Source organism: Vombatus ursinus, unplaced genomic scaffold (genome assembly GCF_900497805.2).
Source record: "Vombatus ursinus unplaced genomic scaffold, bare-nosed wombat genome assembly UNPS02014830.1, whole genome shotgun sequence".
In the NCBI taxonomy this organism is placed as follows: domain Eukaryota; kingdom Metazoa; phylum Chordata; class Mammalia; order Diprotodontia; family Vombatidae; genus Vombatus; species Vombatus ursinus.
In genome coordinates this window covers 52987752-53001794 of record NW_020954608.1, presented here as the reverse complement: position 1 = coordinate 53001794, position 14043 = coordinate 52987752, and the positions used below count along the sequence as shown (strand labels likewise).

Genomic DNA, 14043 nt, shown 5'->3' with positions numbered 1-14043 from the left:
ATTCTTAAACTGAAGGAATTTTAGGATCATAGTCCTGGAAGAGAGACCTTAGACTGTTCTAGGCCAACCCCTTCATTTTATAGATGAGGATCCTGAGGTTTAGAGAGGTTGTGACTTGCCCCAAATCACACTGTTTGTAAATGGCAGAGCAGGGAGCTAAACCTGGGCCATCTGACTCCCAAAGCAGCTTTCCCCACTGCATCATGCTTCCTCAGGTCAGGCAGGGCAGATCAGTCAGGAGAGAACAAAGGGCTCTCTTTCTTTCTAGCAGAAATTTTCCTAGGTGTCTTGGAGAATTCCTTGTTGAACATTGACAATGATCTCCCTGTGTTTCCTCCTAAGAAAATTTTGGACCCTTTTATTTGGCATTCAAAGCTCTTCATAATTTGATGCTACCTGTCTTTCTAACCTTATGTCTAATTATCATTCTCTTTCCTACACTCTGCCCCCTAGACAAAAAATAGAGCAATTTCTATTTCCCTAAATACGTGTCTCTCTCTCTGCTTTGGATGGAATTGTTACTAATGTCCTTCCTCTTCCTCCTTGCCAACTGAATTCCTACCCAGCCTTTATAAAGTCCAATTTAAATGTCACCTCCCCCATGAAAATGTCCTTTACTTTCCCTCATCCTTCCTAATGACTTCCCCTCAGACAGCACTCTAATGCATTTATGTAATGTTATGTAATATGGTTATATTTGGTTTGGACCTGTGATCTCATTGGTGGGGGGACTCATCTGGGGAAATTCCCTTCACCCTGGCAGAGCTACAGTTCCTTACCAATTTATAATCCTAAGGAATTGCCTGGGGGGCATTGAGGTTGACTTGTTAATCAGCTCCTATTTGTCAGAATTAAGGTTCAAATCTGCAGAATGCCCATTACGTTTTCAGTGGGAGCATTTACAGCTCAGAAATGGGCATTAGATAAAAATCAGGCCTTGATTTGTTGTTTTGGTGAATGTTTAGAATTTAAAAAGTATTATTAAAAAGTATTAATAATGCAGATTAAAGTCAAAAGTGTTTGTATATACATATCTCCCTCACCCCCCACCCCTTGCCCTCTCCCTCAAGCCCAGTTGTTGAACATTTACCAGCATACTTCTGGCTTAAATCCAGGACTTTCTGATTCTGAGGCTGGCCTTCTATCCATTACACATTCTGACTCCTCCAATATCACAATATTATAATAGTATATTTGTCTTTTCTCCACAGGGACTGCCTTAGTTAAACTTTTTCCCCCCAAGGCCTAGTACAGGGTTCTGAACACAGCAAGAGTTTAATAAATGTTTGTTCAATGAATGAATGAATGAATGAATGAATGAGTAAACACTCCCCTGCTGCAGTAACCTGATTTTGCTACAGAAAGCGTTTGCTTTTTTTGTGGGTTTCAGCCAGCCTGAAATGACCAATTTGGAAGCAAAGAGCTCTTTCACACTGAGCAAAGGGAAAAAAAAAAACTATACTGCAAATAACAGTACCTTGGGAAGTATTCACCTTCATGTATTACCTTAGAGTTACAAAAGACCTTGATGTACCTTACGGTGCACCTCAGTTGAGACTCCTAAGCTGGGACATGTTCAAATAAGGCTAATTAAGTGGACTTTCTTCCACTCCCCCACAATGTTGTCTCTGTGCTAATTAAGAGAAACCGTTGCTGTTTATACTTGTCCAAAGCGTTTGCTTAAGGGGCATCCCTAAGCCTGATTGCTACACACCATGACTCGCAGGTCTGAGGGGTGTTGTGGTTTCCCAGAATGCCAGAGCCCAACCCTGGACACTGTGTTTGAAGCTGGGCTTCTCTGAGACCTTAAAGTATTTCATTGTAGTCCCTCCCATCCCAAATAGTTAGACAGCAGAAGGCGGGAGGGAAGTGGCTGGGAGGTTGTCCCTTCTCTTCAGAACTAAAAACTGCAGACTGTGTGTCAGGACCTTGTTTGTAAACTGCTCTTTTGTGAGGGGCACTGGACTTGTGATTTTATTGGTAGTGGGAACTCCCTCTATCAAGGCATATCTGCATCTGCTCTGCAACTTGGGGGGTCTTTTTGAGCTCCCTGAGGTGGGCGGCGCTGGGAGATAAAGTGATTTATTCAGTCATACAAGCCTGTATGTATCAGAGGCAGGCTATGAACCCAGGTCTTCTGATTGTTAGGTCAGCTCTCTATACCTTACAACATTTTGCCTCTCATTCTCCCCCTCTGGGAATCATGGCCCAGTAGTGTTATCACCTGACCTGCAAAGGAATTTGAGAGCTTCAGTTAGATGCAGATAGGTGAATTATAGATAGAAAGCTTTGTTATTTAGCTCACCTGGAAAGCCTAATAAACTAGTCTCACTTTTATAGTCTCTACCAGGCCAATTAGTTAATTCTTAAGTTTGTACTTGGGGCGCTAGGTAGCATGGAAATAGAGCCCTGGAATCAGGAACTCATTTTCATGAGCTCAAATCTGGCTAGCTGTGTGACCCTGGGCAAGTCACTTAACCCTGTTTACCTCAGTTTCTTCCTTTGTCCTGGCGAAGGACATGGCAAATTACTCCAGTATCTTTGCCAAGAAAATACCATATGTGGTCACAAAGAGTCTGGAACAACTGAACAACAATAAACTTTGGTACTTAATCTAAAGGAAAACTCCTGGGACCAAGTCTACACTATACTCTTTCATTCTCCCCCTCCCTCCCACAGTTTCTCCCTATGCTTCCTTGAGCAACCCTACCTCGGTCTTTCTCTTTATCCATTATTCTGATGATGTATCAGGTGTACCCAGCTAATGATAAAAACAGCATCTTCAAAATTCTTATTCATTCCAACATGTGTACGGTAACTGTGTATAGTGGAAAGAGGTAGAGTGTCAATACACATAGACTGGGGAAGGGGCTTTTTCATCATGGCTGCAGGTAATGATGCATCTAAATCTAGGGAGGAGGGTACATATGGAACATTCCTCCCCCACCATCACAAATGCCAAGACCAAATCCCTCATTCTTATTTTCTTCTTTCTCTTCTCCAGCATTAACTTGTCCAGAGGGCCAGGTGTATCAGCAGTGTGGGACTCCCTGCAATCAGACCTGCCATTCCCTCTCCTATCCAGACATGGAATGCAGTGAGGTCTGCCTTGAGGGCTGTTTTTGTCCTCCTGGGCTGTACACGGATGAGAAGAGGAACTGTGTGCCCAAAGCCCAGTGCCCCTGTTATTATGATGGTGAGATCTTTCAGCCTGAAGATATCTTCTCAGACCATCACACCATGTGGTGAGTGCCTAATGGTAGCATCATGGGAGGGAATCTTAGAGCTTGTCTAGCCCAATCTAGATAGGATATTGGGCTTCTAGTCAGGAAATCCTGAGTTCACAATTGGGCATAGAAATCTATCTTACCCTACAGGAAAGTAGAAGGGAAAGGGAATAAGAGAAGGGGGTTGTCATAGAAGGAAGGTGGATTGGGGGAGGGGGTAGTCAGAAGCAAAACATTTGAGGAGGGCCAGGGTGAAAGGACAGAAAGAATAGAATAGACAGAGATGGGGGGGGGGATATGATGGAAAGAAATACAGTGGGAACTGTGAAAAAATTTTTTCAAAGCAAATTTGTCTGATAAAGGCCTCGTTTCTCAAACATATAGAGACCTGAGTCAAATTTATAAAAGATAAGAACCGTTCCCCAGTCGATAAATGATCAAAAGATACGAATAGTTTTCAGATGAAGTAATCATATGGCTATCTATAGCCAAATGAAAAAATGCTCTGACTCACCATTGATTGGAGAAATGCAAATTAAAATAATTCTGAGGTACTACCTCATACCTATTAGACTGGCTAATAGGGAAGAAAAGGAAAATGACAAATGGTGGAGGGAATGTGGGAAAAATGAGACATTAATGCACTGTTGGTGGAGTTGTGAACTGATTCAACCATTCTGGAGAGCACTTTGGAACTATGCCCAGAGGGCTATAAAACTTGCTGTCCTTTCTCCTCACTTTCTGGGTGTTTCCCTTGTGTTTTGTCTTTGTCCAATGCTTTGTATTTCAACACACAGTCTTTTGGAGACAAGCCTGTATTTTCCCTTCCCTTTCCTTTCCTTCCCTTCTCTTGCCTTCCCTTCACTTCTCAAAAGTTTGTATTTATTGGAAGGTGGCCTTCCAATTCCAGATCTTAAATTGTATTATAAAGCAGCAATCATCAAAACTGCTTGGTACTGGCTAAGAAATAGAGTGGTGGATCAGTGGAATAGGTTAAATATGCAAGACAGAGTAGTCAATGACTATAGTAATCTATTATTTGATAAACCCAAAGACCCCAGCTTCTGAGATAAGAACCCACTCTTTGAAAAAAAACTGCTGGGAAAACTGGAAAAGAGTATGGCAGAAACTAGGCATAGACCAAAATCTCACACTGTATACCAAAATAAAGTCAAAATGGGTTCATGATTTAGATATAAAGGCTGATACTATAAGCAAACTGGGAGAGCAAGGAATAGTTTACCTATCAGATCTATGGAGAACAGAAGAATTCATCACCAAACAGGAGATAGAGAACATTATGAAAAACAAAATGGATAATTTTGATTACATTAAATTGAAAAATTTTTGCACAAACAAAGCCAATGCAACTTAGATTAGAAGGAAGGTAGAAAATTGGGAAAGAATTTTTACAACCAGTCTCTCTGATAAGGGCCTCATTTCTAAAATATATAGAGAATTAAGTCAAATTTATAAGAATACAAGCCATTCCCCAACTGATAAATGGTCAAAGGATATGAACAGACAGTTCTCAGATGAAGAAATTAAAACCATCTATAGTCATATGAAAAAATACTCTAAATCACTATTGATTAGAGAAATGCAAATCAAAACAGCTCTGAGGTACCACATCACACCTATTAGAATGGCCAACATGACAAAACAGGAAAAAGATAAGTGTTGGAAAATTGGAACACTAATGCATTGTTGGTGGAGTTGTGAAATGATCCAACCATTTTGAAGAGCAATTTAGAACTATGCCCAAAGGGCTATAAGAATGTGCATACCCTTTGACCCAGCTATAGCACTCCTAGGGCTATATCCCAAAGAGATCATACAAATGGGAAAGTGACCCACATGTACAAAAATATTCATAGCAGCTCTTTTTGTGGTGGCAAAGAATTGGAAATTGAGAGGATGCCCATCAATTGGGGAATGGCTGAGCAAGTTGTGGTATATGAATGTGATGGAATACTATTGTGCTATAAGAAATGATGAACAGGCTGACTTCAGAAAAACCTGGAAAGACTTGTATGGTCTGATGCAGTGAAGTGAGCAGAATCAAGACAATGTTGTACACAATAACAGCCATGTTGTTTGATGACTAATATTGATAAACTTAACCCTTCCCAGCAATACAAGGATCTAAGACATCTCCAGAGGCCTTGTGATGGAAAATGCTATTCACATCAAAAAAAAGAACTATGGAAGTTGAATTGCTACTTCTTTTTCTCTTCTATTGAGTTTCGTTTCCTTTTTCTGATGGTTCCTCCTATTGGTTTTAATTTTTACTTACTCATCACTAATGTGAAAATATGTTTAATATAAATGTAAATGTATAGCCTATATCAGATTGTGCGCCATCTTGGTGAGGGTGGTGGGGAGGAAGGGGGAGAAAATTTTAAACTCAAAAGCGTATGGAAGTGATTATTGATAAATCAAAATAAATTAATAAAAAAGTTTGTATTTATTACCTTGAATGCTTGTAGGAATTCTATAGTCCCTGTTACCCCACCTTCTTCTTTTTTTTTTTTTTTTCAGCAAAGAGAACTTTCTGTCTCTTTGTAGCGATTCACTTATTCATTCTCAAACAACTCTTGGGAGAACTAGTGGGTGTGGTATTAGTAAATATGATGGATGCCAGTAAAAACCTTTGTGCCTGAGAAGTGTTTTGAATCCAATTTGCAAAGTCAGATTGGCTAATAAAGATTAAGACTAGAAGTCAGACCAGGTCTTCTTTGAGATTCCTTTGAAACACTGAGCCCTGTTTATTTTGTTAGTGAGGGGGTGGATTCTGGGGGAGAGGTTTTTATAGCCTCTTGGTTAAAAATCAGAGTGCATGTGACCTGTCTACTTATTCCATTTTGGGAAGGATTTAAATGTTTTTTTTTTTTTTTTTCTGCAGCTACTGTGAAAATGGTTTTATGCATTGTAGTACCAGTGGACTTCCTGGTGGCCTGTTGCCAGATGTTATTTTTGACAGTCGCCCATCTTCTCGAAGTGAGTACAGCTAGACTGTGGTGAGTGAGTGCGTCTTTGTTTGCCCTCATTTACCGGATTATCTGCATGTACTAGAGGGACTGGCCAATGAGGGCCCAGTCCTCAGAGCAGGCAGGGCAGGTTCTGCCTGCTCCCTGATTCACAAGGAGACTTGGTAAACCAACCTGAAGAAATGTAAGAAGTAAAGTCAGTAAGCAGAGCATACTTCCCATACTCTGAGCCCTGAGTAATCAGTGGCCAGACCCCTCATTGTACTAATTTGTGTGTGCTCTGTGTCTATAGGTGTGTCTAGAAAACTGAGACAAAAGTAAGATTTCTTTTGGGTAGTCAGAGGGGAACGATGGAGATGGCATTTTCCATGTAATTGCATTAAAGCTTGTTAGTGAAATCATAATGTAATCTGTGGCCCAGGGTACCCCAAGGACTCTGCACTCATATATACTGGATTAAATACTGGAGGCTGACCCCAAGAAGGTAATTTTCTCTCTTTTGGTTCCTTGCACCAGTGTTGTTCTAGGAAAATCTAATGTACTTTTGGTTTAGCTCATACCTAGGTTTCTCTGAAGAAAGGTAACATTGACTCCAGTGTTCCTACAAGCATTCAGGGTAATAAATATAAACTTGGCTATGGGATTGCCATAGAGGAGGCCGAGATGGCAGGATAGAAGGAAATGGTATGGCTCAGCCCTACTACTGCATGAAATAAAAACCCGATTCCATACAGCTTACATAACAGGTCCTTTGAGAGATGAAAGTGAAGGTGAAAGAATTTCTAAGAGCTAAGAGAATAACTTCATCTGGAAGAGGCAAAAAACCGAACAACCACCTAAACAAACAGACAAACAAAATTTAGCTCTGGCTACCTGACTGCTTGGCTACCTGGCTGCCTGTTGCTTTTAGAGGGGAAAAAAGAAGGAGGATGAGCAGGTGGGCCTTAGTTGGTTATAGAAGAGGACCGCAATTTAGTGAGAAATAAAAAGTTCCTTCTCTCTAATTCCTGCCCCTCCCCCCCCAAATCAGTAAAAGGTTTCAAATAGGTCTATTCAACCAGAGAAGGTTAACTTCTGACTTAATTGAAGTTTGAAGAAAAGGCCTTCTTTCTTCCCAAGAAAAGGGCTTTAACTAAGACCAGTCACAGAGGGAAGGGAGGAACCTCAATGTCCTTGGTGAAGGGAAAGCCGCTCCCACTTAGTCTGACCCTGAGAAAAGAGGTGTTGTTCAGTTGTGTCTGATTCTTCATGACCCCTTGGACCATATAATTCATGGGTTTTCTTGGCAAACTGGAGTGGTTTGCCATTTCTTCTTCCAGTGGAGAGGGTCAAATCGAGGTTAACTGTCTTGCCCAGGGTCACAGAGATAGTAAGTATCTGAGGCCACATTTGAACTTAGGTCTTGCTGACTCCAGGCCCAGCGCTCTATCTACTGAGACATCTAGCTGCCTCTAAAGAAAGCAGTGGTCCAGAGCAAAAGAAAGACACCCAGGGCAACGAAACATTCTTAGCTCCATTTGATCCCAGAGTAGAGGAGACCTAGAATTCAACTCCTGAGACCTCAGCAATAAAACTGGAAGAAAAAAATGATCAAACAGAATTTCCCTTGTGATTGGATCTATCAAACAATCTTGTATATTCTTAACCTGTGTTTGAGAGATAATGGCTGCATTTGCATGGCTGCTAGTCCTTAAAAAAACCAAAACAATAAACATGGTGAGATTTTGTATCCTGTAATTTCTATACCTTTTAGTCAATCTGTATGACTGTGAATGTGGTCTGATACAGAAAATAATTTGCAAAACCTCTTTCTTCTCATATTTTAATCAAAAAGATGAGAAAATAGGCATATTGATCAGCAATTACTGACATTCTATCCTTCTTCCCCCTTTTTGGCAAAAATAATATTTATGATTTTCTTTTTTTTTTTTGGTGAGGCAGTTGGGGTTAAGTGACTTGCCCAGAGTCACACAGCTAGTGAGTGTTATGTGAGTGAGACTGGATTTGGACTCAGGTCCTCCTGACTTCGGGGCTGGTATTCTATCTACTGTGCCCCCTTGCTGCCCCTATTTATGATTTTCCTCAATCATTCTTACCCTGTAATTATCAATATTAAGTGAGATAAAACAGACATAATCAACTATTCAGAGCCCAAATGGAAGAGTTATTCCCTATGGATGGTGAAGGCCTCGAAATACTATGGTTTCTTTCTTTCTTTCTTTTTTTTTTAGGCAACTGGGGTTGAGTGACTTGTCCAGGGTCACACAGCTAGTAAGTGTCAAGTGTTTGGTCTGAGGACGGATTTGAACTCAGGTCCTCCTGACTTCAGGGCTGGTGCTCTATATACTGTGCCACCTAGCTGCCCCCATGCTATGGTTTCTAAATGACATGGTATTGATTGTAGCAATCTCCTGTATGCTACAGAACATCCTCAGTGAGATATACTACTATTCAAAAGAGATCAGACATTTAATAATCTACATGAGAAAAACCAAATTGATAAAGAATGCCCATTATGGACATTACATTGAGCTCAATCAAGCAGTTAATCAATAAACATTTATTAAGTGTCTACTATGTGCCAGGCACTGTGCTAAGCATTAGAATTACAAAAAGAGGCAAAAGACATTAAAGAACCTTGAGGGCTTCTGCCCTCAAGGAGCTTGCAATCTAATAAGGAGGATTGTAATTGTAATTGAGTCTGTTATAATGGCCAGTACATTGAGTTAGCCCATCTTGAACAGACATAACAAATAGACATTGAGTGGGGTCCAGAATTGAAAAAGAGAATGAGAGTGGAATAGGCTGCAGCTGGGAAATTGGACAACATTTTCAACATTTCCAAGTTACTCTCAGACACAAATGCCCATCTTTAAAATAATGATGATGATGATGATGATGATGATGATGATGATGATAATTTTCTCCTGGTGATAGTCTAGTTGCAAATTCTAGAACACCGTGATATACAAAAAAGTCAAAATAGCAGATTGTATATCTGGCATGTAGTAGCACTTAAGTACTTTTTGATTGATTGGTTGGCTACTAGGGATAATGTGAGGAAAGAACTCAGAAAATCTGGCAATTGATTGGATATGGTGGGGAAAGGGAGAGGGAAGAATTGAAGATGCCTCTGTGATTGAGGTTGAGGACCTGGGTGTTTGGAAAGATAGTGGTATCCTTAGTAGAAGTGGGAAGTTTAGGAGAGAGGTGAATTTTGGAGAAAGATAATGAGCCCTGTTTTAGATGTGCTGAATAAGAGATGGCATCAGAAAGTCTATTTGTAAATGTCCAACAGGCAATCAGTAGGCAATTAGGTGGCTCAGTGGATAGAGTGCCTAGCCTGGAGTCAGGAAAACTCATCTTTCTGAGTTTAAACCTGGCCTCAGACACTTACTGATTTTGTGATCCTAGGCAAGTCATTTAACCCTATTTGCCTCAGTTTCCTTATCTGTAAAATGAGCTGGAGAAGGAAATGGCAAACCACTCCAGCATCTTTGCCAAGAAAAGCCCAAATGGAGAACAAAGAGTTGGATGTGACTGAAATAACCAAATAACCACCGACAACAAATATAGGACTGAAATTAGAGAGGTCTAGAGATGTACAGCATTGTGGGGCAGTATAAATAATGATGGATTTGGAGACTGTGGACCTTAGTTCAAATTCTGGTTCTACTCCTTCTCCTCATGTAATCGTAGGCAAATCATTTAATGCTCCTGAGCCTTAGTTTCCCTGTCTATAAAATGAGGAGATTGGACTAGATGACCACCAGAGTGCTTTTCACCTCTAAATTGATGATTTTATGATTCTTTATATAAACTGGAAGTCAACTGCATAGACATGTTAATTGAATCCATGGAAAAGAAATGAGGATTGGGGGAGGAAAGGAAGGACAGAGAGAGAAACAAAAAGGGGGACAAAGAAGGGGTAAGGACAGACATACAGACAGAGATACAGAGACTGAGACAAAAAACAGAGATAAACATATAGAAGAGGAAAGTTAATTAACTCCAAGACCCAGCCCCTTTTCAGGTTGAATGTTGTCTGAAAGGCATTCTGATAAGTAGGTCCTACTTCCTGTCATATTGGAGTTGAGGGTGGTAGTAGAACAGTCTTCCCTAGATCAATATTGGAGTCAGGAAAATAAGAAAGTGAAAAGGAGGAAGAATAGGTAGCATATTAGGAACCCAGTGCAGGGAGAAAGGAGCATAGGTACATGTCATCAATAATCAGAGTCTCAGAGAAATCTTTTGGGAGTAGCGTACAAAAGGATAAGTGGATGGCAGTAGCTGATTGCTTGTGTTTCTGTTGCTAAACCTAAATTCTCCAGATTAAATATGTCCTTTCTAGTCAAGAGCAAGGAACAAGGTAACTTGGACAGCTGAAAAAAGGAAACTATTTCACAAACACGAGGATATAAAACCTAAAGTGAAAGCCATAGAAATGTGGACACTCCCTAAATCCAGTGCCCAGAGAGGACACTGATTGAGAAAGCCCAGACACAAAAGAAGATATCTGAGTTGTTCTTGGTCAAGGTGGCCCTGATTGACCTTACAGAAATAAGACTAGCCTGATACAGAGGCAAAGTTCTACCCTAGTCAGAGCCTTCTTATATACTCTCTATCGGGCTAGGGCCTAATGTTGTTCTGTAGCCAGCCCATCTATGAGAAATCACGGAACACTGGAGGAGACCTCAGATCATCCAGTCTTGTCCCTTCGTTTGCTTGCTCCAGGCTGGACGGGGTCAGCAGTTGCAGATAAGCCCATCTAATCAAAATTCTGATTTTTTTGTTTCCAAGTCAAAAGGAGCCTAAGTTGCCCGCCCCCCATGGTCAAGTTTGTGTGTCCTGCTGACAACCCGCAAGCTGAAGGGATTGAAAATGCCAAGACCTGTCAGAACTATGATTTGGAGCATGTTAGCCATAAGTGTGTCTCTGGCTGCCTCTGTCCTCCAGGAATGGTAAGGTGGCATTTCATTTGTGGCTAGGGGAAGGAATGGATTTGATATGTCTCTCTTATTCTTTCCACCTTATCATCCTGATAAGTACAACCAGCTGGAACTTGAGGATTTGGTGAAGCGAGATTATCTCTCAGGTTCCTTCCAACACTGACATTCCAAGATTTGTGAGATGAGTAATGAGAAGCAAATAAAGAAAAAAGCATTTGAGATAGTTGACTTCTTCTTCCTACTGGATACTTAGAATTAAGAGAACACCTACTCTCTTGATTCTCCTCCTATCTCTCTAACCAGTCTTTCCCCATCTTTTCTTTACTTCTACATTTTCTTCTTAAATACTAAATAGGGACATTTCTTAAGATTACATCCTTAGCCCCCCCCCCCCCCCCGGTTCTCTCCCTTGGAAATCTCATTCACTCCTTTGGCTTTACACCTCTTGCAGATCACTCTCTATTCTCTATTTATAGCTCTGAACTCTCTTCTGAACTCCAGAATCATATTGCCAGTTGCCAATAATGTACCACCAGCACCTTAAACTTCAGAATACCTCAAGATTTGCAAAGTTGAGCTTATTATCTTTCCCTCTAAACCTGTTCTTGACTTAACAATGTTTGTCAGTGACAACCATTCACCGTTTATACCAAGTTGGAAAACTGGTGCCATCTTAACCTTTTCTTCACCTCTTATATTTACTCAATTATGGAGTCCTGTCAAATTTTCCTTCTCACCATTTGTCACCTCCAGCCCTCTCTTATCTCCTCTCTTCTCTTGGCTTCTACCCTAACACAAGCCCAAAATTCCACTTCCCTGAATTGACACGAAAGCATCCTATGGGGTCTCCTTGTCTTTACTCTCTACCCTCTCCACTCCATCCTTCATGTTGTTCAGTTGTTTTCCCGTCATGTCTGACTCTTCATGATCCCATTTGGGATTTTCTTGGCAAAGATACTGGGTGGTTTGCCATTTCCTTTACCAGCTCACTTTACAAATGAAGAAACTGAGGCAAACAACATTAAGTGACTTGCCTAAGGTCACACAGCTACTAAGTGTTTGAGACCAGATTTGAACTCAGGAAGATGAGTTTTCCTGATTCCAAGCCCAGTGCTCTATCCATTGTACCACCTTGCTGTCCTTCCATCCTTCATGCCACTGCTAAAATAATCTTTCTTATTTGTAGATTGATTCATGTCACTTCTCTGCTCAAAAATCTTGGATGGCTTTCTATTACTATAATGCTTGCTTATTGGGCATTCAAGGCCCTCCACAATCTGGCAGCACTCTTTCCAGCCTTATCTTATGTTTATTGGCTCCCTGCATTCTTTCGTGGTCCAGCTCCATTCTTTAAAGTAAATTTTTTTTTTTTGTTTAATAACATGGCCTGACTCTTCTGGCCTCTATGCTTTTGTTAATACTATTTCTTATGCTTGAATGTTCTCACTCTTTCTCTCTTCACTTCTTGGATTCCCTCCTAGTTTTTAGTCTAACTTGGAGTCTTCCTCTTCCTTGAAATCTGCCTTTCCTTATTGTACCCCTGTCCTGTCAGTAATGACTTTCCCCCTGAGACCACATCTTTGTTTGCATTTCTCTAATGCACTTAAGTAAGATTGCTTATCGTGATTATCAATGTTTGTGTCTTTATCTCTTTCTTAGATAAGCTTTGATAAGGGCTATATCTTATCTAATCTAAACTTTTATCTCTCTCCACACCAAGCACACTGTTGACACTGGTTATGTAGAAAACATGATCAGTAGGTGCTGAGAATATAAAAAAAAAATTGGAAATGATTCCTGTTCTCAAAGAGCTTATGATTTTTCTTTCCTACATGATGTCATTGATACTATATATTTAAAGCATAGAAATAGGGGATACATGCCTGGGGATTTGAAATGGAGAGCCCTGGGTAACTAAGTTGGGCTATTAATAATTCCTGGGTACTCAGTTATCTGCCACTAGAATTTTGCAAAGTAAGTTTTGATAGGAAGGATGAAATTTCGGGCTTGCAAAGAGTTATATATTCCATGCCTCCCATATCTAAACCCTTTTGAACTTGCTAGGAGAGCCACTAGGGAATACTTCTTGCCAATTCTCCTCTGAGTTATAGTCCCCTACCAGGCCTCTGAAAAGACTGAAAACTTAGTGGAAATAGTTCATATTAATGCCATATTGATGTTTATAGAACTTACCCACCAACTATGGTGTCCAAAGGAAGCCTTGTTTTTGATGCCTTAGCATAAGGCAATTATTTAGTGTGAGTGGCACTTCAATTAAATTAAATCTGACAGGTTTTTATTGGACACTATGTGTGAGGCATTGTGCTAGATGCTGCCTAGTATAAAGACAAAGGATTCAAAACATTCCCTGTGCTCAGGGTGTTTATAGTCTACAATCCAAACTGAAGACCTCAGGCTGTGAAAGAACCAGAAAAATGAAACAGAGGCTGGGATGGTAAGGAGCTTCCTGTCACCTTTAGCATCTTGCCTGGAAGGCTCAGAATCCTTAACAAATATCACTTTATTCCTTCTCACGTAATCCCTAGAAGATCCAGTTCTTTCCGTATGAGAAGGAAATGAGGCTTGGAGAGAGGAAAGAGATTTTGAAGCATCATTTAGGATATTGGATTAATTCGAGGAATAGCAACCAAGAGTCTTGGCTCCTTCAGAATGAATCTCAATGAGGTTGTTGTTGGATTTATATTTTTTGGTGGGGGCAAATAAGAATAAACATAATTAAATATTAATAAGCACAATGATGATTTTATTATCCTAAATCCTGAGTGGTTGGCCAGTCTGAAAAAAATAAAATGAAGACATAGTGGGGATTCCTTATGGATTCAGGCGTGGTTCAGAGGAAAGAGCTGAATACCCGTC

The 14043-nt window shown here is 40.4% G+C and overlaps 1 protein-coding gene across 2 annotated transcripts in view; it reads left to right on the top strand.

Moving 5' to 3' along the window:
- VWF (von Willebrand factor) overlaps positions 1–14043 on the top strand; it is a 202486-nt gene that overhangs the window by 86279 nt on the left and 102164 nt on the right. For both annotated transcript variants that reach the window (XM_027838876.1, XM_027838875.1), the window contains exons 16-18: positions 3005–3245; positions 6133–6227; positions 11018–11178. In XM_027838876.1, the coding sequence (XP_027694677.1) occupies positions 3005–3245; positions 6133–6227; positions 11018–11178 (497 nt within the window). The remainder of the gene's footprint in view (positions 1–3004; positions 3246–6132; positions 6228–11017; positions 11179–14043) is intronic.